Raw genomic sequence first — 27,484 nt, 5'->3', positions numbered from 1 at the left:
TAAGTGGGGTTCATGGAGATACTAAATCTATTCCATTGTGGAAGGTAAATTTAAAGAGCAAATGGAAAACAGGTGAAGTTATAGTTGGAGTGGTGGAAATGCAGGGGTTCAATTTATTCTGGGTAATGATATAGCTGGATCGCAAATGTGGGTGATGCCTATGGTAGTTGGGCAGCTTGTAGAAGTGTTTTCAACAGAGGTGTTACAGAAGGAACATCTTGGATTGTTTCCTGATTGTGTTGTAACAAGATCAAAGGCTCATAGGGAAGAACAAGAAAAACGAGAAAGGCAGGCAGTTCAAAGGCTAGGAGAAGGTGTCAAAATGCAATTAGCTGGCACTGTGTTTGATAACATTGTTCAGGAAGAAAGAATACAGGACAATTCAGCCAAAGTGTTTAACTCAAGGAGATTAGCGGAGTTACAGAAAATTAAAACAGTTATATCAGAAAGCTTATTCAGAAACAGAGGCAAAATGTATTCCAGTATGTTATTATCTTGGGAAGGTACTTTAATGAGAAAGTGGAGGTCGGATCATGTCTCAGCAAATGAAAGCTGGAGGGAGGTGCATCAGATTGTTATCCCATTAGGGTATAGAATTGAGATTCTGAGGGTTGCTCATGAAATTCCAATGGGGGGATATTTGGGAATTAGGAAAACTCAGGAAAAGATACAGAGGGGTTTTTTTTGGTCAGGATTGCATAGGGATGTAGTCAAATTCTGTAGAACCTGTCATACATGTCAAAGTAACAGGAAAATCACAAGCAGTGATTAAGCCTGCACATTTAATCCCGATACCGGCATTTGAAGAACCGTTTACCAGAGTCATGATTGATTGTGTGATTAGCGGAGTTACAGACCCTAAGACTAAAAGTAGGAATCAGCTTTTACTGACAATAATGAGTGTGTCTACCAGGTTTCCTGAAGCGTTACCTTTAAGAAATATTACAAAGATTGTGAACTGAGTGATTGTTTCCGCTGGTCAGGGAATCTAAAACACGGGGCCACAGTCTCAGGATAAGGGGCTGATCATTTAGGACTAAGATGAGGGGAAATTACTTCACTTAAAGGGTTGTGAATCTTTGGATTTTCCTACTCCAGAGAGTTGTGGATGCTCCATCACTGAATACATTTAAGTCTGGGATTGATAGATTTTGGTCTCTCAGGGAATCAAGGGGTATGGGGAATGGGCAGGGAAGTAGAGTTGAAGCCCAAGATTAGCCATGATTGTATTGAGTGGCAGAGCAAGCTTGAAGGGCCATATGGTCTACTGCTGCTCATATTTCTTGTGATCTTTCTCTATCCCTCATTGTTCTGAAATACTAGAAATAAAGGTGTCAGGGGACAGACCAACAGACTGTCCAGTATAAAACTGGATGAATAGCCACCCTACAGGTGACTGGAAGCTCAGGGTTACATCTGTAGACTGAACAGAGGTGTTCTGCAAAGTGATCACCCAGTCTGTATGTGGTCTCCCCAGTGTGGAGCAGATCACAGTGAATACAGTATGCTAAGTTGAAAGATGTAAATTTCTATTTCACCTGAGCGGTGTGTTTTTGGGGGAGAAGGTAAAAGAGCTGGTGTTACATCTCCTGCACTTGTTTGGAAAGGTGCCGAAAGAAAGTGGTGGGGGGGTTGTTGGGAGTAACTAAGGGGAGGACCAGAGGGAATGGTTGCTACATAATAAGAATAGTTGGTGATTGAAAGAGTGGAGGCGATTCATTGAAATGGGGAGGCTCTGAGGTGGAAGCAGGGAGGGACAATTAGGGAAAACATTGTGATTCTGGGAGGGAGGGTTAGGGTTTTTGTGGACGGTGAGGTTTATATGAGATTGAGTTTAGCGGTGGGATTTGAGTGAGGGGGATTTAATTGAGCGATTGATTTGAGGGGTGGGATTTGTGAGGGTGGTCGGGGTTTAGTGGGTGATTGATGCGAGCGCAGGGGTTTGTTGTGAGGGGCGGGGTTTGGATTGAGGAGCGGGGTTTGTTGAGAGGGGCGGGGCTTAATTGGGTGATTGATGTGAGGGGTGGGATTTGGCTGGGAGATTGATCTGAGGGGCGGGGTTTAATTGGGTGATTGATGTGAGGGGCGGGGTTTAATTGGGTGTTTGATGTGAGGGGCGGGGTTTAATTGGGTGATTGATGTGAGGGGCGGGGTTTAATTGGGTGATTGATGTGAGGGGCGGGGTTTAATTGGGGGATTGACCTGAGGGGCGTGGTTTAATTGGGTGATTGATGTGAGGGGCGGGGTTTAATTGGGTGATTGATGTGCGGGGCGGGATTTAGCTAGGAGATTGATGTGAGGGGCGGGGTTTAATTGGGCGATTAATGTGAGGGGCGGGTTTAATTGGGGGATTGATGTGAGGGGTGGGATTTGGCTGGGAGATTGATCTGAGGGGCGGGGTTTAATTGGGGGGATTGACCTGAGGGGCGGGGTTTAATTGGGTGATTGAGCTGAGGGGCGGGGTTTAATTGGGTGATTGATGTGAGGGGCGGGATTTAGCTGGGAGATTGATGCGAAGGGCGGGTTGAAGGGGGTGATTGATGCGCGGATCTGGGACCGGCTGGTCGCCTGGGGGACTCTTTAAGCTGCGGCTGTTTGGGCGAACGGGGTTATTTCGGCTCGCGGCAATGGCGGAGCAGAGCTTTGAGATTGACGGTGGGATAATGGAGGGGGTGAGTGCTGCTGCTGATGGGAGTTGAGCCTGTTTCCGCTGACATCGTGGCTTTCGGGGCCTTGTTGGAGGAGCAGCAGCGGGTAGTATTAATGTTTGAATGGCGGTTGTAGTCGACAGGAGAGCGGGGATTAAACCCCCAGTCCCGCTGCTGCAAAGTGAAATTCTGAAACGTTTCTTTATTGTGGGGTTGGCATCATCAATAGATCATCATAAAACCTCTCAAACTTTATTTAAAAATAAAATCCGGCTGGTTAAAAAATGTTTGCGTGGAATATATCCAGATGTGCGTACATTTCAAACTGGCTCGGGATGTACTGGAGGTTTAGGTACTTGCAGAGTCAGCCCTTGGGTTTGGGGAGCCTGTCACTCTGTCTAACCGAGCCCAGGCAAACTCTGGCCTACTTGTAATTTTTATATACATTTAATTTTCTCGACTACTGTTTGAATTTCAGAGGCCTGAAGGTTTATAATGTTGCATGATTGATGAATAAGTCCTAAATCAGAAGGAGTGTGAGTGTTCGCAACTTGAAATGTATGCATATTTAAAATGCATCCTTGGTCCATGACATGCGCTAAAGCAAGCCAAAATGCTTAGGCCTTCCTATCATACTGTGTATATTGATGCAGTAGGATTATCCAAGGACGCTTAATAAAACCATGCAGGGATAACTATGGATAAGGTGTTATGATCTTACAAAACATCACTACCCACTAGATGAGGTATGGCTTGGGAAGAAAATAAACTGTGATTTAAAACATTTGCACAGATTTGGTAAGCCGTTATTTTGACCAAGATATTATTAATGCAATCAGTGAGAGGTATTGCTGGGAGAGCATAATACAAAGTACAAGGGGATACTGCCAAGATGCCCCATGATGTGGTCATTTACCCAGTGTCTGTTTAAAAAAAAGCCTGCAGCTTCTGGCAACTGCATGTTATCAACCCTCAGTGGGTACATTTTCAATGACACAGGATATTGTGAGATAATGGGTGGAAGCTAATAGTCTCCAACACAACATATATTGAAGTATCAGTCATGGTTCAGTTGGTTAGACTTCACCTCACTAAAGGTTGTGGGTACATGTCCCTTCATTTTACCCTAAATTCCTCCGTGAATCTATCCTAGGCCCCAACATCATCTTCGTATACATGTTACCCCTTATAGACACATCATCAACAGACATGTACATTGATGGCGCCTAGTTCTATGTATTCACCACCCAGAAGGTAAAAATTGGGAAATAAGAATATGGTCTGAAATGGTTTTTCCTTCAGGGCACCTCTTTGTACTCCTCTGCTGCCTTTGTGTTTTCAGACTGCTTGTCTGACAGCCAGTCTTTGATGAGCTGCAATTTCCTCTAGTTCAACACTGAGAAGAGCAAAGCAACTGTCTTTGACAAACCCCTTGCCACCACTATGAACTGTTTTCATTTCCTCTCCAGTTTCAAGCTGACTGTCTATGTCAGCAATTTCAACATCCCATTCAACCCTGAGATGACAACCTGATTCCAAAATCTGCATTACAGAGACCACCTACTGCCACCTCCATAAACATCACCTGCCTCTGCACCAACCCCTATCTTAGCTTATCTGCAACTGAAACTCTCAACCATCATTTTGTCACTTTCAGACTCAACTATTGTGTTCTTTCCAACCTCCCATCCCTCATCCTCCATAAACTTCAGCTTGTCTAAAACACCAGAGCTTGAATCATATCCCATGCCAAGTACAGCTCACCATCACCCCTGTCCACAATATCCTCTGCTGATTCCTGGTCCCAAAGTACCTCCAAATTTAAAATTCTTATCCTTGTGTTTAAATCTTTTCCTGGCTTTCCACTTTCTTATTTCTGTAATCTCCTCCAACCTGGAACTTTCTTTCTTTAGCTCTAACCCTTGTGCATTCCCCTCCCTTTACCTCAACATTGGTGGCTGTGTCTTCAGCTGCCTAAGCTTCACGGTTTGAAATTCTTACTCTTCCTTAAGACTCACTCCAATCCATCCAACATCCCAAGCTTTGGCTGGCCAAATATACCTCTGTGAAGCACCTTCAGCAACGCTTTTCTATATTATAAGTGCAATATAAATATAATCGTTGCTGTGTGTACAAGTTTTAAGATTATGAAAGTGCCATTTTCCTTTTCCAGGGAGGACAGATTTTACGTGTGTGCACAGCATTAAGTTGCTTACTAGGAGCCAAGATAAAAATCCACAATATACGAGCAGGAAGAAGCACACCTGGACTACGGTAAGTGTGCTACAAGTCCATTATCAAATTAACTGATTGCTTTCCTTTCCACTGACCCCCAATCCGTATGACCTAATGGTACATTTCAACATTTTGCAGTACCTATACCAGCCCCTGATCCATTTAAACAATACTACATTTTGCAGTGCCTTTTTCTCTTGTAGCCAATGAGGAACTCCAATAACTATGAATAGTTTTAGATTTAGGCTGCATTGGGAGCAGTAGAATGTACAGTTAATAAAAATCATAACACGCAAGTGTACTGTACTGGTATCTTTTTATACTTTTTCTTTTCAAATTCTTATATGGTTCTCTTTTATATTATGACCACTTTCAGTAAAGTATTCCATGTTCTAATAACTTGAAACAAAAACAGAAAATGCTGGAAAAACTCAGGTCTAACAGCATCTGAATGACATAGCATGTCATCTCAAAACCAGTCCTGGTTTAGAAAACTGCTGTTTGGTTCTGTCTTAACTTTCTCTATTCTAGACCAAAACCTTTTTTTTCCTAGCCTTCATTACTATAAGCTTGTGTTCCTAGTGTTGTTTCAGTGAATCTTCGCTGTACCCTTCCATACCTATAATATTCTCTGTATAAGGGATGCCCAGAATTGCACACAATTAATATGTATAATAAATATCAATACAAATTAACTGCATTTGTAATCATTGCTCTTAAGTATTTTGTAATATCCAGAATCCCATTTGCTGCTTTTCTCTCAGCCCCTTTTATTTGCGCTCCAACCTTAAAGATCAAATATATTTGTACCTCTTTGATTCTTGGTTCTTCCATTTTGTTGAGAATGTTACTGCTTACTTCTTTTCACTGTTCTTTTTACAAGAATTTGTTATCTGCATTCAATTTCCTAATTGCCCAATTTGATCTGTCTTCTTGCATTCTTGCTTAGTTTGTCAAGCCCCCTAGCATGATATCATCGCAAAATTCAACATAATTTTTCCTGTCCTTGTGGTCAGAATCTCAGCACACAACTCTGAGGTACATTCCTACCTACATCCTGTCAATCTGAAATGATATTCATGTCCTACAGCCAGCTTGCTGTTAATACTATGTACAGTATGCTAATGAGAATCCATGGTGTGATTTTGAATTATGGAGGGGTCAAATGCCTGACTGCCATATGAAAATGTGTGGAATCTCTTGTTGGGTTTTTGTTGCATTTTCAGTTTCATCCTATGGTAAACATGAAATTTTCATGGTATGTCTACTTGCAACGTGAAATACCCAGCAATACAATTATAGACTATGCCTTTCCAAACTTGGCTTGGGACTGAAGAGAGCATTTTGAAGTCTGTCACTTTTCAACCCAGCCCATTAAACAATAACTGTTTATTCCTCTCCAATATTTTGCTTCTATTTCAGATTTTAATTATTTACAGTTTCTATTTATCACCGCTGTTTATTCTCAATATTCCAGTTATTTCTTCATTGGATTCTATCTTTTCTGCACTGTCCTGCCCTAAGATTAGTTTCATCATTGGCCTTTTTCTTTCTGTTCCTTCCCACAATTTGTGCCCTGGATCTCCAATTTTGGATAATTATACCTAAATCTGAGTGGTGCATACTTAAATTCTCTTTAAAAAGTGTTAAAGTAGGGACTGATGGTAACCAAACCAAAGGTAAACTGACATATCTATAAAATGTTCTTGAATTTACTTCAGAAATTTAAAAAAGAGTCTTTTAAAAAAAACCTTTTTTTAGTAATCAGAACCCAAGATAACTATTTTAGAAAGGTCACATCCAGCTGGAAAACCTTGATCACCAGTGTCCTGGTGCCTGTTTAAGGTTGGTAACAGCTGGTTGTTTATGAAACCAAACCTACGCAGAGACTGGGTGATGCTGTGATGTGGCTTAAAATCAGCCTGTTCTGATGAGGTAAAAGTTTCACCTATTTGCTGGCTTTAAGTATCCCATGTGACTTGAGCTTGGATGGTTTGAAAGCAGTTCACTATGGTTTTGTCCCACAACAAATACCTGTGCTTATTTTGGCTATATTTTTGCAGTGTCACTTATGGCAATGGATGGCTGCTGTCAAAAATGGAAGCATATTAAATTGAATTTTAAAAAAGAGGGATTTTTTTCTGTGATTGTGTCTGAGGCACATTGTTGACACAGAGTGGAGGAAAGCTTATTCTTCATCTGTTCTCGTGACCTTGATCAAGGAGAGCTTGATGTAGCTCTGAAGAAGGGTCATACAGATTTGAAACGTTAACTCTGTTTCTCTCTCCACAGATGCCACTGGACCTGCTGAGTTTTTTCCAGCATTTTCTGTTTTTGTTTCAGATTTCCAGCATCTGCAGTATTTTGCTTTTATTTATTTGAGCTTGATGTAGCCCTTGGGTGCTAAGTACCAGCATGCCTCATCTTAATGAGCATAAATGTTCATGTGCAAAAACCTAAAAAACTTACTTTGTATAAATACTAAAAAAAATTCTTTCAACCTTAAGGCCACAGCATCTGTCAGGGCTTGAGATGGTTCGTGATTTATGTGATGGTTGCCTTGAAGAAGCAAAAGTTGGTTCCACAGAAATCTCCTTCTTGCCGGGTAAAATCGAAGGAGGAAACCATGTTGCAGATACAAAAACAGCTGGGTAAGCATAAGTACTGATGCGGGTTAACTTTTATTTAAGACCTGAAAAGCAGGAGCCTAGCTATAGCAGGACCAGGGTAACCAATTAATTTTCTTGATGCTTATTAATACAAGCATCGTTCAGTGCCTTTTATATTTGATAACTTCACACCTAGGCCCTCAGAAGACTGCCAACAAACATATTGACAATTCTCAAAAAAATAAACTTTTTTAAGTTACTCTAATTACCTGGGCTTCTGATAAATGTTGGCTGAATATATTTGAATAATGTGAGAAGCTTATCCTGGTAACAGTGCTGCAGTTAAGGGACCTACTTCCTGAGCTTCTAATGCAGTTAAGTGTAAGATTGTCAACTTACTTGAGCAACTGAAGATATTTGGAAAGCCTGTGTCATGGCGCCAAGGAATCTGAGGATTTTAATAAAAGGAGCTGTATGGATTTAATGGCTGTTGGCAATCTTCAAATATCTTCCCACAAGTATTCTTGATATGTGAATTGAGATGTAGCCTGCCAACTCAATTTTATTTGGGGGCATCATAACTCTGCCTGACTTTTACCTCCATCCATATTGGCCACACATACAGTTTGCAATAGGAAATATTGAGTGATGATTATTATGGAATATTATACTTTACAGATAATCAACCTTGCAAAAAAAGTCAAAATACCTTTTGCTTTGTAAACTGTGACATCTTCATGGTCACTTTGTTTTTCTCTTAATTTGGCCTATATTTCTGAGATTCTGCCTGTTAAATCCATAGGTAGCTTTAAACCCATCTCCTACTTGGATGTAGATTATTTACTGCAGCAGCAACTTGCAATTATGTCGTGCTCTTGGTGTAGAAGAATGTCTTGAGCTGCTTCAGAGACACAAGGGAAAAAAAGACATCAGGCCAAAGAGATGTTAAGCTGTGTGACCAAAAGCATGGCCAAAGTGGTAGATTCCAAGGAGAATATAGGTGGAGGGGCAGAAAGATTTAGAGGGGCTTCTGAAGCATTGATGTCCGTGCCTTCAGCCAACTAGGCCCAATAGTGCGGACAGGGGGCAGGATGGAGCGGCTTTGCACATGAGGTCATATTTAGAGGAACATAGACTATGGGGAGAGCTAGAGGAGCCTATAGAGGTGGTGGTGAGGCCATGAAGAAATTTAAATTTATATTTAAAAAAAAAAACTTTGAGATAGGGTGCCCACCTCTTACACCTTCCAAGCTTATCCATGCCTTTGTTGGAATACTCATTTCTAGAGGTAACACACTCTTTGCTGGCCTCCCACTTTCTACCCTCCGTAAATTTGAACTCATCCGAAACTTTGCTGCCCATGTCCTAATTCCATCTAAGCATGCTGGCTATTTCAAGTAATTCAAAGAGTGCTTAAATACTGTTAGCTGTTTGACTACAGAGCTGAGTGCCTCAGTATTACAATGCCATTGTTTGTTCCTGGATTTAATTGCTGTTCTGTCTGAGACTTTTAAGAAAGGCACAGCACCATTGATCAGCAATAAAAACATAAAATGCTGTAAAAACTCAGGTGGTCTGGCAGCATCTGTGGAGAGAGAAAGAGAGTTAATGTTTCGAGTCCATATGACTCTTCTTCAGAGCTCTGAAGAAGAGTCATACAAACTCGAAACAGATTCTGCCAGATATGCTGAGTTTTTCCAGCATTTTATGTTCTTGTTTCTGATTTCCAGCATCCGCAGTATTTTGCTTTCACCATTGATCAGCAACTAGTCCTTTTGGTGTTCAGTGTGGTGAACAGCGGTAGGAACTATGTTAAATGATGGGTAGAACTCTGATCAGCTTATTTCAGTCCAGCAGCCAACAACTTAGGAGCTGTAGTCTTTACATTTTGGTTGGACAAAGCACCAGTAAATAAATGTCTTTTAAGATGTGGACGGTTCTTATTTGATGCTTTGATACTTTGCACTTTTACTATCATTTGCTTATAATGGGAAAATTGTGTTAACACCAACACATCCGTAATGAACAATGGAGATTGTATTGGGGGATCAAGAGCCAACCTAAGTCAGTAAGGACACTGGTGAGTGTGACCTGGTGTGATAGGATACAGGCAGGAGAGTTTTTGTTAGCCTGAGGTTTATGGAGGCTGGAAGAAGGGAGGCTAGCCAGAAGAGCATTGTATAACACCAAAGGCATGTAAAGTTTTCAGCAGCTGAAGTAGAAGTGGAGAGGTAGGTCATGTTATGGAAGGGGAGGTAAAGATGGAGAAGATTATGGGCTCAGAAGCTAAATGTGGGATCAAATAGGATGCAGTGAAGTTGAGGCTGTCCAGGTTGTCATTGTCAAGTGACATTGGTCTTTCCCTTCACTGGCGATACAGAAAAATGCCTCCTCCATAGGACTCCCTGTTGCTGCATGCAAAGCCAAGGAGAGGCAATTTAGCCACCACTGAAGAAAATGGGATTAGAGTAGATAGCAAACTGCAATCCATGTTGATGGAAGGAAAGCACGAAAGCTTCCAGTCATGAAGATACTAGGTGAGCTTTTTACAAAAGAACAAATATTGGTGGTTACTTGTTAGGAGCAGCTCATGATTTTTGAGATATATATAATGCAAAATGTTGGAAGAAGTCATGATGCTTGATGTAAAGTATGAAATGTACTGATGTTTTAGGTTCTAAGTTTTCTCTACACATTCTTAATATCTGCCGTGTGCAAATGTTTCATTAAACCAAGCTAACTTCAATACTTTTTAAAATCAAGTTTTAGAAATCGTATCCTAAAATTAACGTTAACATATATAATTAAAAACCCATTATCCTTAATTTGAGCGATATTGATGTCATGGTAGTGCAAATGATTAACTTGTGGTATGTTCCACATGTTAAAATATAATTACAAACATTGAGACAGCTTCTTCAATCTTCCTAAGTTTAATCAAGATGCTGTAAACTTGGGGGCTTTCATGCTAAATCGCAATTGAAACTAAATTGTTTAAAATGCAACTGAATATATTTTGCTATTTAGAATATTGTGTTGAAGCTCTCATTGATTTGATGAAAGTTCCTTAATTTCCCAAAGTGACCTAGTGGGTGTATGTGAGTGTTTTATATACAGTATACAAAAACCTGTCACTCATCACCTCTGTATTCCTGAAAAGGTTATTGTCAGGCGATCTTTTACATCACATAAAAGCTAACTTGTCTGTTTACCTACTGGACTCCCAAGAAACCTGTGTGATCTGTCTAAATGCGCTGATTACTTATTTTTCAAAATGATATTCGACATGCTCAGTGATTGCACATTGATATGCTACCAAGCTGGATGGTCAGTTGTATGTTTTGTTTTCTAGGAGCGTCTGTCTATTAATGCAGGTCTCTACGCCTTGTGTACTCTTTGCTGCTTCTGCATCAGAACTGATTTTACGAGGAGGGACTAATGCTGAGATGGCCCCACAAATCGACTATACCTTACAAGTAAGAGTTAATATGGTGATCACTGGTTTGTGAGGAAAATACTGCAGCTATATATATGTAGAAGAATACATCTCCCCTTATCCTTCCCAAAGACACTATTTTTGGCTTAATATGGTATTATTATTTTACAAATAAATGTACGGTTATGATGGATTTTAATCCTTTTGCCTCTGTGTGTCCAGGGGATAGGCATGTCCTTGTCCTCTGCAATTTACATGGAGTCGGGCAAGCTTTTAGAGGACTTATAGTTTATGCCACCTCAGAGGTGTCGTGAACTATAGCCTGGATGAGGGAACCTTTTGAAAGGTAAGTTTTTAAAAGGTCTTATCTATGCCCCCCCCCCCCCCCCCCCCCACCCCATGGTCCCTCATATCCTCCATGCCAAGCTATGTTCCCCCCCCCCCCCCCCCCCAATGGCCCCTCATACCCTCCATGCTAAACTGTGGCACCTCCATGCCATTCACCCACTATACACTCTGTGTAGAACCAATGAGCCCTTTGGTGACAATAGGATGTGTTAAAAAAGCTTTAAAACACAATCATTCATTCATTAAGATTGCTTTTACAACAGGTCAATAAAAGCGTCAATCATCCTTTAAAGTGTCGATAGCAGAAACTGCAAGCATTTGAAACCTCTTTATCATGTGTAAATAAACATTGTGCAATTGACAGGATAGATTATAGAACCAGAGCTGTCAATCAAGCAATGTTTTCCCTGGGGTGCAGCAGGTTCAACACTATAACGAATATCTGGGCTCTCGACCAAGAATGCCGAATGATGGCTCCTCATCCTTGAAACAGAATCTGAGTCTAAAATGAGTGGCAAATAATGACTAAAAATGAAAAATACTATGTGCAAACTGTTGAATCTTGGCTGCCAATTTTTAATACTGAAGGCACTAGGTTCATGTGATAATCTCCTTTGTTCAGTAAGGTTACTGGTAGCTGTAGTAAAATATATTTCTGTTAAATTTTGGGTCTTAATGTTGAACTAACCAAACTTTCTGCATTTCAGGTATTTAAACCAATTATTGAAAAATTTGGATTTCAGTTCAATTGTGATTTAAAAATGAGGTGAGTATAAAGGACTTGATTTTCCTAGCTATCTGTGTGGGTGGCTTATACTTGAATAAGCAATTTGGATGAAAATCTTCATAATTGAAAGAAAAGTGCTGAGTTGCTACCATTCAATGTTGGTTTTTATTTTACCAATTGCTTTCACGACTGAACATAGAAATGATTCTTATATTTTGAAATTTTAGTTAGCTGTGAAATTCATTGCTCAACAGAAGCATTCAGTTCTCAAAGTATTACCTTTTGAAAAACAGCTGTGGTTTTCTTCTCCTAAACATAAAGTTGGTCCAGAATTTGGCATTATTGATTGATGATGTGGCAAGTGGAAATACCAGACTGGCGTAATAAAAGGTGGAACTCTGAAGCACATTATTGAAGTGGAGCAGAGGATTCTGAGCACCTGGTCGATTTTGTATCTAAGAATACAAAAATGGTCATTTATTCACAAACAACCCCTTCACCTTGATTGGGAAGAAAAGAAATTCTAAAAAAGCAATTGTAAAGTGCTTCATTCCAGGTGTAGCAGTTAAAGTTAGCATGACCTAATTTTTTTTCAGTTATTAGGAAAATGTATTTATGCTACAAATCCCCAAATGGTAAATTCTGAATCTTAGCTATTTTTGGGAGACATGGGCCAGGTTTTGCCTTTCTGATCTTCTATATGAGCACGGAAGGAGTACCCCATAAAAGTTAGCTCAAGTGTAGCTGTGTTGCTCTCTCATTCTATGATATGGCGATGTTTTAGCTTCTGTTAGATAGTTCTTGTCAATCACGGCAGGAAACCAATCAAATATATGAAATTAAACAACTTTCTTTATATTGTTGGAAGGATACAAATAGCAGTTGAAGAACATTTGTTTATTTTACTTCATTGTCCATCTACTATTGACAAAAAACTTCTAAATTCTCAACTCTCTAAATATATTACATTATTTAAAGGATATGACCCACCTGTCTTCATGTGCACTAAAATCAGAAATGCAGGTGAAAATTCTGGCTCTGTTTTATTGCTGTTTCCTGTTCAGGATCCTCTACTTTCTCTCTGGATAGACAATTTATTTTAAGTGTATTCCCATCGAAACGCCTCAAGGCTTTTGTCTGTTTCATTGCTAGATTGACCAAAAACAAGTATTGGTCAGCTTGCTATTGAAGTGTATTCATTGGGAGGGGTTAGAAGTTGTGAAATAAATGAGTTTAATTATAGGGGTTATTTTGTACGTTATTTGCCTGTGTGAAAAAAAATACACGGATAACTTACTGTTAGGGCACATGAAAGACATGATGCTCCGTTCACAAAGACTTCATATTGTCGCATCCCTGGGTTTAGTATCGTGTGATCAGACATCGAGCAGTTTGAGCGCACAGCTGAATACAAAACGTAGAACCTATTTACAGGAGTGAGAGTGAAAATCTAAGACGGGTGTGAAATTTGTAATACAGTACAAAACTGACTTATATTGTTCTTTTGAATATAACCAGACCTGTTGACATCGTGGAATACAGACTCACCAAATTACTCAAATATTGAAACCTGTAAATGAATTGACTTGGAAATAACTATGGAGTACCAAGTGAGGGAATCAGTAGCGCTTTCTGTAACAATAAGGACAATATTAAGGAAAGAAGGATTTGAATTTATACAACACCTTTCATGGCCTCATGACATCCCAAAACACATTACAATGAAGTACCTTTGAAGTGGTCACTATTGTATTGTAGGAAACATGGCAGCCAATTTGTACAAGCAAAGTTCCACAAACATTTAAATAATAATGATCAGATAATCTGATTTTTTTTTTTTAAGTAATGTTGGCTGTGGATAGATATGAGCCAGAATGCCAGGGCAAAGCTATTTTTTATTCGTTCTTGGAATGTGCCACTGGCTAGGCCAGTAATCGGGTATAAAATGAGTGACAAATAATGACTAAAATGAAAAATACTGTGTGCAAACATTTGAATCTTCGCTGCCAATTTTTAATACTGAAGACGCTAGGTTCATGTAATCACTAATTACCCTTGAGAAGGTGGTGGTGAGCCATCTTCTTGAACTGCTGCAGTCCATATGGTGTAGGTACACCCACAGTGCTTTTGGGGAGGGATTTCCAGCGTTTTGACCCAGTGACAAAGAAAGAACAGTGATAGAATTCCAAATCAGATGTTGTGCGGCTTGGAAGGGAAGTTGGAGGTGATGGTATTCCCTTGCATCTGCTGTCCTTGTTCTTTTAGATGGTAGAGGTCATAGTTTTGGAAGTTTGCTGTCCAAGGAGCCTTGGTGAGTTGCTGCAGTGCATCTTGTAGAACATATGAATTAGGAGGAGTATGCCACTTGGCTCCTTAAGTCTGCTCAGCCATTCATGGCTGATCTGATTTGTCCACATTCCTGCCTATCCCTTTAACCTTTCACCCCTCATTTATCAAGAATCTATCTACCTCTGCCATAAAAATATTCAAAGACTCTGCTTCCACTGCCTTTTGAGGAAGAGAATTCCAAAGACTCACGGCCCTCTGAGAAAAAAAATTCTCCTCTTTTCTGTCTTAAATGGGCGACCCATTATTTTGAAACAGTGACCCCTAGTTCTAGATTCTCCCACAAGAGGAAACATTTTCCACATCCACCCTGTCAAGACCCCTCAGGATCATATATGTTTCAATCAAGTCACCTCTTACTCTTCTAAAAGCCAGTGAATACAAGCCTAACCTGTCCAATCTTCCCACATAAGACAATCTTCCCATTCCAGTCATTAGTCTAGTAAACCTTCTCTGAACTGCTTCCAATACATTTACATCCTTCCTTAAATACAGAGACCAATGCTCTATACAGTACGCAAGATGCGGTCTCACCAATGTCCTTTATAACTTAAGCATAACCTCCCTACCTTTGTATTCAATTACCTTCGCAATAAACAATAACATTCTATTAGCCTTCTTAATTACTTTCTATATCTGCATAACTAACCTTTTGCGATTCATGCACTAGGACACCCAGATTCCTCTGCATCTCAGCTCTGCAATCTCTCACCATTTAGATAATATGCTTTTTTATTCTTCCTGCCAAAATGGACAATTTCACATTTTCCCACATTATACTCCATCTACCAGATCTTTGCCCAATCACTTAACACATCTATATCCCTTTGTAGCCTCCTTATGTCCTCTTCATATCTTACTTTCCTACCTATCTTTGAGTCATCAGCAAATTTAGCAACCATACCTTTGGCCCCTTCATCCAAGTCATTCATATAAATTGTATACAGTTGAGGCCCCAGCACAGATCCCTGTGGCACACCACTCGTTACATCATACCAACCAGAAAATGACCCACTTAAGCATACTCTCTGTTTCCTATTAGCTAGCCAATCTTCTATCCATGCCAATATGTTACCCCCTACACCATGACCTTTTATTTTCTGCAATAATCTTTGATGTGGCACCTTATCAAATGCCTTCTAGAAATCGAAGTACATCTAGTGGTTCCCTTTTATCCAGAGCACATGTTACTTCCTCAAAGAACTCCAATAAATTAGTTAAACATGATTTCCCTTTCATAAAACTATGTTGACTCTGCCAGATTACCCTGAACTTTCCTAAGTGCCCTGATATAACATCCTAAATAATAGCTTCCAACATTTTCCATATGGCAGATTTTTTAAAAATTCATTCATAGGATGTGGGCTTTGCTGGCTGGGCCAGCATTTATTGCTCATCCCTAGCTGCCATTGAGAAGGTGGTGGTGAGCTGCCTTCTTGAACCGCTGCAGTCTGTGGTGTAGGTACACCCACAGTGCTGTTAGGAAGGGAGTTCCAGGATTTTGACCCAGCGACAGTGAAGGAACGACGATATATTTCCAAGTCAGGATGGTGAGTGACTTGGAGGGGAACTTCCATGTGGTGGCGTTCCCATGTATCTGCTGTCCTTGTCCTTCTAGATGGTAGTCATCATCTTCTAGATGTCGAGCTAATTGGCCTATAGTTTCCTGCTTTCTGTCTCCCTACCTTTTTGAATAAAGGAGTTACATTTCCTATTTTCCAACCTAATGGAACCTTCCCCGAATCAAGGGAATTTTGGAAAATTAAAACCAATCTCACTAGCTACTTCTTTTAAGTCCCTTGGATGAAGTCCACCAGGACCCCAGGGACTTGTCAGCCCGCAGCTCCAACAACTTGCTCAGTACCACTTCCCTGGTGACTGTAATTTTCTTGAGTTCCTTCCTCACTTCCATTTCTTATTTACAGCTAATTCTGGGATATTATTTGTATCCTCTATAGTGAAGACTGATGCAAAATACCTGTTCACTTCATCTGCCATCTTCTTATTTTCCATTATTAATTCCCCAGCTCACTTCTATAGGACCGACTATCACTTTGTTAACTCTTCTTAAAATATCTATAGAAACTCTTACTATCTGATTTTATATTTCTAGCTAGCTTTCTCTCATACTCTAATTTTTCTTTCCTTATTAATCTTTTAGTTATTCTTTGCTGTTTTTTATAATCTGTCCAATCTTCTGACCGCCCCCTGTCTTTGTGCAATTATGTGCTTTTTCTTGAAGTTTGATACTATCTTTAACTTTTTTATTTAATCACAGATGGTGGGTCCTCCGCTTGAAATTTTTCTTTCTTGTTGGAAGGTATCTATTCTGTGTATTCTGAAATATCCCCTTAAATATCTGCCACTGCATTTCTGTTGACCTAATTTGCCAGTTCACTTTAGCTAGCTCTGCTTTCATGCCCTCATAATTGCCCTTATTTAAGTTTGAAATACTTGTCTTAGATCCACTCTTCACTTCCTCAAACTGAATGAAAACTCTTATCATATTATGATCGCGACTGCCTAGGGATGCCTTCACTATGAGGTCATTAATTAATCCTATCTCGTTGCACAATTAAGTATAGCCTGCTCTCTAGTTGGCACCACGACGTGCTGTTCTAAGAAACTATCCTGAAAACATTCCAGATGGTACACGCTACTGCCACTTTTGCAGGTGGTGGGGGGTGCGAATGTTCAAGACCGTGGATGGGATGCCAATCAAGTTGGCTGCTTTGTCCTGGATGGTGTCGAGCTTTTTGAGTGTTGTTGGAGCTGCAGTCATCTAGGCGAGCAGAGAGTGTTCCATCACACTCCTGATTTGTGGACAGGCTTTGGGGAGTCAGGAGGTGAGTTACTCACTACAGAATTGCCAGCCTTTGACCTGTTCTTGTTGCTACTTATATTTCCATGGGTGGTTTACTTAAGTTTTTCTGGTCAGTGAAAACATCCAGGATGTTGATGGTTGAGGATCCAGCAATAGTAATGCTGTTGAATGTCGAGAAGAAATGGTTAAATTCTGTCTAGTTGGAGATGGTTATTACTTGGCACTTAGGTGACAAGTAACATTTACACCACACATCAGCCCAAGCCTGAATGTTGTCCAGGTTTTTCTCCACGCAAGCACAGCTGCTTCAGTATCTGAGGAGTCTCGAATGCTACTGAACGCTCTGCAATCATCAAAAACATCCCTACATCTGACCTTATGTTGGTGGGGAGGTCATTAGTGAAGCAGCTGAAGGTAATTGGGCTACGACATTACCCCGAGGAACTTATGCAGCAATGGCTTGGGGCTGAGAAGATTGGTCTCCCACAACCACAACCATCTTCCCTTATTCCAGATATGACTCCAACCAATGGAGACTTTTCCCCCCAGGTTCCCACTTACTTAAATTTTGCTAGGGCCCCTTGATGACAAGGGCAGTCACTGTCAACTCAGAAGTCTCCTGCTCTTGTTAATTCTCGCTGAGATACAACTGCACTGCAGTTAGGCACCTTTTCATACCTTATTCAAGTAAACATTATTCATATATTAACCAAAATGGTGAACATTGATATGATATTCAACAATAAAAGAGCATCCCAATAAGCTGTGATTATTTATCCAAATACATGCATTTTCTAGCAAGGTAGTGATAGGACCCTTGGTCATTTACCCACTTGGAAATACATGTAAGATGTAAATTCATTTGTGGATTTGCAGTTCTTGGAGGTGAAGACTATTGCATTTAAACCAATCAACTCTTGTGTTTTACAGGGGTTACTATCCAAAGGGTGGAGGTGAGGTGAGAGTAAAAATATCTCCAGTAAAACAACTTACTCCAATAAACATGACAGAACGAGGAACAATTACAAAGATTCACGGGAGAGCCTTTGTTGCTGGAGTTCTGCCATTTAAGGTAAGAAGTAAATATTTTACTGAATTTTACATAATTGTAGTTTTTCTGTTTTTCTTACTTACAAACCTTGTTTAAGTTGTTGATTAAGATGTCCTTGAGATTCCATTCTACAAATTTTTTTTGATTTCTGTTTTAATGTATCAAGCGGATGCTGGAAGAACTGAGAGTAATCTTATGTGATTGTAAGCCTGGTGTGTACAGCCCCTGGGCCAAAGTGCAGTGTGCTAGTCAGTTTGCATTATTGGGTATCGTATGTGATGGTTGTATCTGCTGCAATGTGGCACAAATACACTGACCATTTGGCAATGGCAAAGAAGAAATTATTCTCCTGAAGAACAAAGAAAAATTTAGATTCTACTTTCAACTTTGATTGCACATTAGTTGCAGAGGTTTTTGAAGAGCATTTTAATACTTGTTACAGGGATGTATGTGGGTCTTGCTGAGAAGGTGGTGTGGCCTCCCTTTTTGTAGAAATCTTTTGTGCAATGGAGTGGCTTGCTAGGCCACTTTGGAGAGTATTGAGGGTCAACTATGTACCGTAGATTACAGGCACTTGTACCAGCTAGGGTGGGACAATCATTTTTTGGTGGTCCAACAATTTTTTTTTTTGGTTGTTTTCTTGTTCTACCCCACAAATTATCGGATCTTTTAAATTCAGTTTCATGTTCACCATGGTGAGATTTGAACTCCTAACCACTGGGCTGTTGAATTTAGCACTTGATAATTCTATGATGTATAACAGCAGTAAAAACTAGTTTATGGCATGATGTGACAGCCTGACTGATCTCAAGTTGCCTCCCTCATTGTGTATAAACACAGTTTTCTACTGAGTACTCCAAATTTGCACCAAATGATGACTAAAATGTTTTTTGAACATTAATAAAAATAATTTGCTACAAAGCCCATTTACCCTAAAAGCAGTGAATCTTGTGAGATTAGGATGAACTGAAGGTGTTTTTCTCTTTTTTTATTAGCTTGCAAATGAGATGGCATCTGCAGCTGTTCGGTGCATCAGAAAAGAAATGCGTGATATTTACGTAAATGTCCAGTCTGTGCAGGAGCCCAAGAACAAGGCATATGGAAATGGAAATGGAATTATGTAAGAAGCAAAAATCTAGCATTGTACATGAACGAGAGACTCTTTTATTCCAGTTTAACTGAGATTTTCAAGTTGCCAGCTTCTCATACAACATGAACCACTTACTGTACCTTTTAGTGGATGTCAGGTGGTTTTAGAAAATGAACATCTGCAGTAGGTTTTACAACAATTAAGTATTTTAAGGCTGGTGAAAGCTTTTGAAGCCACACTTGTCTTCAAAGTGCATGTTCTTTCTTGTGTCTGAAGGGTAGGATGTGGAGTTGTGCACTGCAAACCCAGTGGAATTGTTTATCACAGACTCTCCTTTCTCAGCGGTGGATTTAATTAAGAGGGCCTCCAGCTTATGACCCTTCATATTTGCCAGCCATGCCCCAAAACCTTGCTACCAACTCATGATCTTGGTGTTCAGCTATTGATATATGTTTTGATTTGGGTGTTCTGACTGCCTCATTATATAGGAGTGCCTGATGATTAGTTGACTTTGTACATGTGGACCGACCTGCTTCTTGTGATTCTAGGTGACAGTAATAGGATCAAAGGTGCCTATTCGTCCTCCAGGATTTAATATTTGGTGCCCCAATCATGTTATTAATAATATGAAACATTTTTAAAATCACTATTAGTATTCAAAAAGTACTATTTAATATGATATTTTAGTGCATGGATAGAACTAGACTACAAGGAACAGGAACTTAGGAATCCCCAAACTTTCCAGGTCACTTTAAGCCCTGCTTCTGAAAATCACAGAGTACTGTGCACATGTGTGATGTCAGATGATGCACATGTGGTACCTGTGCTATGTTTACAAATGTAACGCTTTGATTGTGGCACCAGAATCCTGGTATAACAGAGTTGTGATGTTTTGCTTTCAACCCATGCTCCATTTCAAAGAATGCTTTAATATGTACACTATTCAACCATTTGTAGAAAGCTGTGAAAATAATCTGCGATGTTTGAAGTGGTTGCATCTCATTGAGAACACATGGGACACACACCAGCCTTTCCTTTTTGTTTAGTCCAAATTCAGAGTGCTCCATTAAGAATAAATTTTAATTAAGATGAACTTTGCTAAACAAGTATTAAATTTAAGAGAGCTCTGCTTTCCAAATACGCATCTCAGTTACTTCAATAGTAAATTCTAATACCAACTAGACTCTTTGATATTTTGTGTTTTTTGAAGTAGGTGGGCATTGTCAAGCTTAATCGAACCTGCTTCTGAAGTGGTTTCTTTGTATTGTTACAAGTGCTTATACTCTAAAGACTAATGTTACAGTGGATTATACAATGCATTTAATTCTAAAATGAATATTTGTGAGAATTTTACCTGCTGTTTTTCTAACAGCGTGGTATGCTTACTGGCTTGGTGCTCCATTGGTGTGAGTTTATTGCTGCAACTGATTCTACAGTTTCTGCTTTCAATAATGCTACCAGCATCAAAGGGAAGCACTCTTTCTACCTGCAGGTAGAATGAACCTCCAAGATCGGGGGTCTGACTCCTCTGCTACCATTCCTTCATGGCAAAATCAGAATTTTCTGAGTTGGTTAATTGTTCTCCTGTCCTTTGAGCTAAGAGATGTGGTACAGAGCATTGCTTGGTGGAGATAAGAATATATTAAAATGGAGATAAGAAGCTTCAGTTCCCTGTCAAAGTGCTTTCATGATGACTTGCAAGAAAGCTTGCTCTTCATCAAGGTTAAGAGGTAATTCTGACCACTGTTTACAGCGACCAATTGAATGCAACTTGTATATGTAGCTTTTTAAGTCATCCTCATTTCTGGTCCTAATTTCTTTCTCCTTTTCAGTGTTGTTGCTGAAACTTCTACAGGATGTATCATCGCAGGATCTGCCCTTGGTAAAAGAGGTAAGATTGTTTTTAGTGTTAATCGTTGAATTAGCAGGGAATAAATAGCAAATTGCTGTCACTGCTACTCTTAATCTACAATTTCATTTATATAGCACTTTTGGATAGTAAGCCCCAAGACACTTCACAGGCGTTTCCTCAGACAAGACTTGACACCAAGCTTCTCAAAGGCAGTTTCAGCAATGGGGGTGATACGAGAGTATAGAGGATAGTGAGGAAATAATGACAATATTGTAACAAAACTAAGAGTGGAGCCATTAAGATTTGGGCTTGTAAAATACATGATAAAACAGTGTTTTTGAAGAATTGAGAAAGAAAACCAAAATCCACAGATTAAGTCAAAATGCTGACACTAGACTGTTTGCGAAATACAGGAGTTGCTGCAGATAAAGTTGGAATCGAAGCTGCAGAGATGCTGATGAAAAATCTTCGTCATGGTGGTTGTGTGGACCAGTACTTGCAGGACCAGGTATAGACAATTTGATGGATCAGTATGTTTAAAACCTAAATATGCTTTTTGATAAGGATTAATTTTCCTTGCGCTGATGTTGCTGTGTCCTCTTGGTGAAACCACTCCACTGCTCACTGCCACACATTGACAGTCCAATGTGCAGCATCCCCTCAAATAATGTTTCATAAGTGCTGCTGCAATAATTCAATGCAGAACTTCTTAAGTGAGTGCCAATTGAAATTTATACACTTAAATCTAATTCCGCTCTCTTTCACCACAACAAAGTAAAAGAGAGCATCTGTTTTTGATAATATCATTATTTGATAATTGTCATTACTTTTATTAATATTGATGTGCAAAGTAGGCTTTTATAAATAAGCAAAGTGCAAATCTTGAAATACAGAGGAACAACATTTTGGCTGGGCATTTAAAGTATGTTGTCATAAAGTGACTGGGCTTATATTTTGGAACATAACTGGCAAAGTACTTACCCCTATACACGATTGTGTTCGTAACTAACTTTCTCTTGTTCCTGCTTTTGAAAGTATTTTCTTTGTCTTCTATGAAGCTGTAGAGCACATTCCTCTCCTTTGGAACACGAAAGCCAGCACCTGGTGGTACAGCTGACAGCACAATGCTTCATTGTATCGCAGCTGTCTGCCAATGGCTTTCAAATGGGTGGGGGGAGCAAGAACTTTACTATTGACACAGGGAATTGCTTCAGAGATTGTTGATGTGTCAGCATCACCTAGCTACGAAACTTGTCAACTGCATTTCTCTTTGGCTCAGGTCATCATATTCATGGCCCTGGCTAATGGTGTCTCCAGAGTGAGATGTGGGCCCTTGACTCTTCACACCCAGACTGCTATACACTTTGCAGAAATGCTAACCAAGGTCAGTATTCTTGTGAACCAGTAAAATATTAGCCAATCAATCAATTTTCTTTGATATAGAGTGATTTTTTAAAATTGTCATTGTTGGGGAATGGAACATTTTGTTACTTTGGGACACGCGTCACTATTGACCATATCCAGGATGAACTATGAAGGATTGTATGCAGAGTAAAACAGTTTTTACGCTAACCCTAAGTCACATCTAGGCCAAATACAGCACATTTAAAGGTTGCTGTACTCTAACTCATGTCTAACAATATATCCAATCCTAGCCCCTTAGAAGAACACACTCTACAGCACCAGTGTGAAGTGTGGTATTTCCATCTTTTTTTAGTTTTAGTAGCAATTTTCCCACAGCAATATAAAAGTCTCACTTCCAGTGGGTGCCTGTCTTGCACATGTGGACATCAAACTCCAAACGTATGGCTTGTTGCGGAACGAAACAATTTCTTGAGAGAGAAAAAGCCAGCCAATATTATTTTTTAATTTTTGATAAACTTTAACTTCAGACTCTGTTTACTTATGTACATGTATAATACTCATTGTAAACTAACATAACACATCATAAAGCTACTTCTAGTCCACGCAGATGTTGCCCTATAGCAGACTTCTTCAACATTTTCGCTCAGGCTCCACATTTGCATTTTTTCTCACTCAGAGCAAATTTCGGAAAGAGAAAGTTTGGCACAACAATAAACTGAGTTTCAAAAAAAGTTGTGGTATTAAGAAAAGGAATAATTGCTGAGCAGAAGTAAAACAATGTCATAGCAATGAATTGTTAAGTTAAAAACGAGTAATTAATAAAAATGACCGGATGATGCGAGGATCAGTGTGTGTGTGTATGCCAGGTTCACTCCCAGTCTCAAGCTGCTCACTCATTCACTCTCACCCACTGTGAATGGGTGTGTGTATGTGTTAGTGTGTGATGGTGACAGTGAGTGAGAAACTGGATATTGGGAGTAAGGCAGACACACACACACACTCACTCTCACATGCGCGCGCACGCACGCTCACTTACACACACTTACACTCAATCACTCACGCGCGTGCAAGCACGCACGCACGCACATACTCACCCTATCTCTCAAACACTCACCCTCACCCTCTCTCACTGCCCCCCCCCCACACACACACACTCTTCCGCGCACACACAATTGATCTCTCACTCACTCCCACACACACACACACACTCACCTTCTCACTCATTCCCGTGCGGACTTACACTCACCCTCACTCACTCCCGCATGTACTCTCGTTCACCCGTTTGCTTGCTGTCTCGCTCATTCACCCTCTCGCATACGCGCACACACACACACCCTCTCACTCACTCCCGTAAGCACGCACAGCTTGCTCTCCCTCGCTCCCTCCCATTCACTCGCTCGTTCTCCCTCCCACTCTCATTCTCACTCACTGTGATTGCAGGAGCAGCCCCTTGCAAAATCTTGAATTTCACTTATCTGCATTTTGAACTTACAGGTTTTTTGAACAGTGGCTCTGTGGGCCACATAGAGGGGCTCCACAGGCCACAATGCAGCCTGTGGGCTGCCAGTTGGATAAGCTTGCCCTATAGGCATCATATTTTATTACAATCATGAAATGCTGGGTGTCTGAGTTGCACATTAAACTGGCAAGCACTTCTCATGTGCCAAAGCTCCTTAACCAAATAAAAAGTACACTTGACTTGAGCAGCTTTACTTCCATCTCAAGAGTCATGCAATACTTGGTATAATACTTCCCAAACGACAATTGCCTGTGAGCAAAGACAGATCCACTGTGCATCTGAACTTATGTATGTAAGAAACCCTGTATGTGCATGATGCACCTTGGACATCTTCATGCAAACTTCTACTGCAAGTTACTGGAGGAACAGCACCTCATCTTCCGACTAGGTACTTTACAGCCTTTCTGGACTTAATATTGAGTTCAACAATTTCAGATCATGAACTCTCTCCTCCATCCCCACCCCCTTTCCGATCCCCCTCTTTCCAATAATTTATAATTTTTTTACAAATATATTTTTCTTTTCCCTCCTAGTTGTAAATTTATTTTGATCTATTGTTTCATCTCCACCTTTTAGCCCATTTCGATCCCTTCCCCCCAATCCCACCAGGGCCATCTGCCACTTGCTTGTCGTGCTTTCTACCCTTAATGTCCCCATTAGCACATCCTTTAGATAATATCATCACCGTCAACACCCCTTTGTCCTTTTGTCTGTGACATCTTTGGCAATCTCTTCTTGGCCTCCACCTATCACTGGCCCCCTATCGAGCTCTACCTGTCCCACCCACCCCCCTCTACCAGCTTATATTTCATCTCATTTCTATATGTCTTAGTTCTGATGAAGGGTCATATGGACTCGAAACGTCAACTGTATCCCTCTCCGCAGATGCTGTCAGACCTGCTGAGTTTTTCCAGGTATCTTTGTTTTTGTCCTAGATTTCCAGCATCCGCAGTATTTTGCTTTTATCTTAATACAGTAGTTGTTGACTGACTTCGGTAGTCAGATAGCAGTGGAGTTGTAACTTGATATTTGCATAAGCAAGTTTTACTGTAACACTTCTGTGGAATCTCTTAATTTAGCTCTTTTTATTGCTGACTAAAGTAGCTAAAATGATACCTTGAACTTTGTTTCAAAACATTCTGAAGTTACATTCTGCAGTGAATTTCACAGAACCTGATTGCAATAATATATAGAATTAAAGTTTCTTGTCATGCTACATGCAACATGATTTATTAAAAAAAGGTCACTTTAACTAAATTTGGTTATATGTCACTCAATTTGTATGTTTTTTTTCTTTTAGGCTAAGTTTACAGTGAATAAAATAGACGATCAAGAGTCTGGATCAGAAAGTAATATCATAGAATGTGAAGGGATTGGAATGACGAATCCCAACTTCTAAGACCTGAAACCCTAAGTGTACTTATCACACACTAAACTATGGAAACAGAATGTGCATATTTGTTGGTACTTCAGTTGGGGGATTCTTAATCTTACTAATAGGTTCTTGTGTGTTTAAAAAAAATAAATAAATAATAAAAATCATGCATCAATACCTGAGTGCTTGCTATGTGTATCGTGACATGAAAATATAGAGACGTTAAATGGACAATAGTCAAGCAGTAACTTTAGCAGAAACCATAACAGACTACAAAGGAAGTTTGGGAAAGGAGTTGGACAAAATAGACTCCCTGGAGTATTTATTTAATAACTCTGAGAAATTAAAAAATACATTGTATTTTGGACCTTGTTTCACTCATGATTCAGCAACAAGAATGTTGTACAAAAGAATAAGATGTTTTAAAGAAAAAAAACTACCTGGCTGTTGCTCAGATTCCCAATAACAGCAATTTGCATCTATATAGCACCTTTAATGTAATAAAATATCCCAAGGTGCTCTACAGGTATTATCAAACAAAATTTAACACTCTCCCACACAGAGCTATTAAGCCAGATAACTAATGGTTTGGTCAAAGAGGCAGGTTTTAAGGAGCATCTTAAAGGAGGAAAGGTAGAGAGATTTAAGGAGGGTGTTCGAAAGCAGAGGGTATTGGTAGCTGAAGGAGTGATTAAAACAGGAATGCCTGAGGCTAGAATAGACGGAGCGCAGATATCTTGGGGTGGATGGGGAGAGGGAGGATGTGGTGGGCTGGAGATCAGAGTTAGGGAAGGACGAGGTCATGGAGGGATTTGAAAACAAGGATGAATATTTTAAAACAAGGCATTGCTTAACTGGGAGCCATTGGCAAGTTCAGGGGAGATGGGCAAGTGGGACTTGGTGTGAGTTAGGACAAAGGCAATAGAGTTTTCAATGACCTGGAGGGTAGTTCAGCCAGCCAGTTGTTTCTTGGAATGGTCAAGTCTAGAGGCTACAAATGCAGGGATGAATGATTCGGCTGCAGATAAACTGAAGCCAGGGCAGAGTCAGGCAGGCACTGTCATAAAGGTGGAAATAGGCAGTCTTCAAGTTGTTGCAGATATGTGGTAGTAAGCTTATCTCAGAGTAAATTACAACACCAAGGATGCAATTAGTCTGATTCTGTCTCAGACAATTGCCAGGGAGAGGGATGGAGTTGGTGGCAAGGAAACAAATTATTGCAGTCTATTAATGCAAAAGCAAAATACTGCAGATGGTGGTTCTGATGAAGGGCCATCTCGATCTGAAATGTTAACTCTGTTTCTCTCCACAGATGCTGCCTGACGACCTGAGCATTTCCAGCATGTTTTGGTTTTATTGCAGTCTATTAGTGCATGGCTTGATAGTAATACAGCTAATCCAAGTAGGTGGAGATTGCACTTCTCCTCCAGGGCATAATGGTAATGCTGTTGCACTTTGATACTATTGCACAGACACGAACATTTGTCAAAACTTGCTTATACTGAATAAAATATAACCACTGAATTTCAACTCTTTTTTTCCATGTTTGGACCAAGGCTGTAATGAGGTCTTGGAGCCAAGTGGTGTTAGCAGAGCCCAAACTGAGCATCAGTGAGCAGGTTGTTGTACAAGACCTCCGATAGCACTGTTGATGACGCCTTCCATCACTTTGCTGATGATTGAGAGTGGATTGATTAGGTGGTAATTGGTCAGATTGGATTTGTCCTGCTTTTTGTGGAGAGGGTGTACCTGAATAATTTTCACTTATTGTCAGGTAGATGCCAATAGAACCATAGAAAGGTTACAGCACAAAAGGAGGCCATTCGGCCCATCTTGTCCATGCCAGCCTGAGGACACCCAGGTGCCCTTTCTAATCCCACCTTCCTGCACCGGCCCATAGCCCTGCAGCTTACAGCACTTAATGTGCAGATCCAGGTACTTTTTAAAAGAGTTTAGAGTTTCTGCCTCCACCACCAACTGGGGCAGCGAATTCAGACACCCACTACCCTCTGCGTAAAAAAAAGTCCTTCCTCATGTCCCCCCTACACCTTCTGCCACT

The 27,484-nt window shown here is 40.1% G+C and overlaps 1 protein-coding gene and 1 long non-coding RNA gene across 3 annotated transcripts; one reads left to right on the top strand and one right to left on the bottom strand.

Annotated features, from left to right (window-relative positions):
- The first annotated feature begins 2,503 nt into the window (after positions 1–2,503).
- rtca (RNA 3'-terminal phosphate cyclase) lies at positions 2,504–26,949 on the top strand. 2 transcript variants are annotated; one of them, XM_078561675.1, is made up of 12 exons: positions 2,513–2,672; positions 4,822–4,922; positions 7,391–7,534; positions 10,845–10,968; positions 11,984–12,042; positions 18,104–18,245; positions 19,220–19,344; positions 21,147–21,205; positions 21,580–21,674; positions 22,446–22,550; positions 25,351–25,466; positions 26,738–26,949. In XM_078561675.1, exons 1-11 carry the CDS (start codon positions 2,541–2,543, stop codon positions 25,447–25,449), a joined length of 1,185 nt encoding a protein of 394 aa, XP_078417801.1. In that variant the 5' UTR covers positions 2,513–2,540; the 3' UTR covers positions 25,450–25,466; positions 26,738–26,949. The 2 variants fall into 2 exon arrangements, with proteins under 2 accessions (XP_078417802.1, XP_078417801.1); XM_078561676.1 differs by having other exon boundaries at positions 2,504–2,672; positions 25,351–26,949.
- LOC144692623 (uncharacterized) lies at positions 12,151–13,828 on the bottom strand. The gene is made up of 3 exons (XR_013579356.1): positions 13,301–13,828; positions 12,994–13,151; positions 12,151–12,458 (listed from the first exon to the last, which is right to left on the bottom strand). It is a non-coding gene; the product is annotated as an uncharacterized LOC144692623 (long non-coding RNA).
- Positions 26,950–27,484: the final 535 nt, after the last annotated feature.

The sequence above is a fragment of the Cetorhinus maximus genome, chromosome 17 (assembly GCF_964194155.1).
Source record: "Cetorhinus maximus chromosome 17, sCetMax3.hap1.1, whole genome shotgun sequence".
Taxonomy (NCBI): Eukaryota; Metazoa; Chordata; class Chondrichthyes; order Lamniformes; family Cetorhinidae; genus Cetorhinus; species Cetorhinus maximus.
The sequence above is the reverse complement of the archived record's forward strand: the minus strand, read 5'-3'. Positions and strand labels throughout refer to the sequence as shown.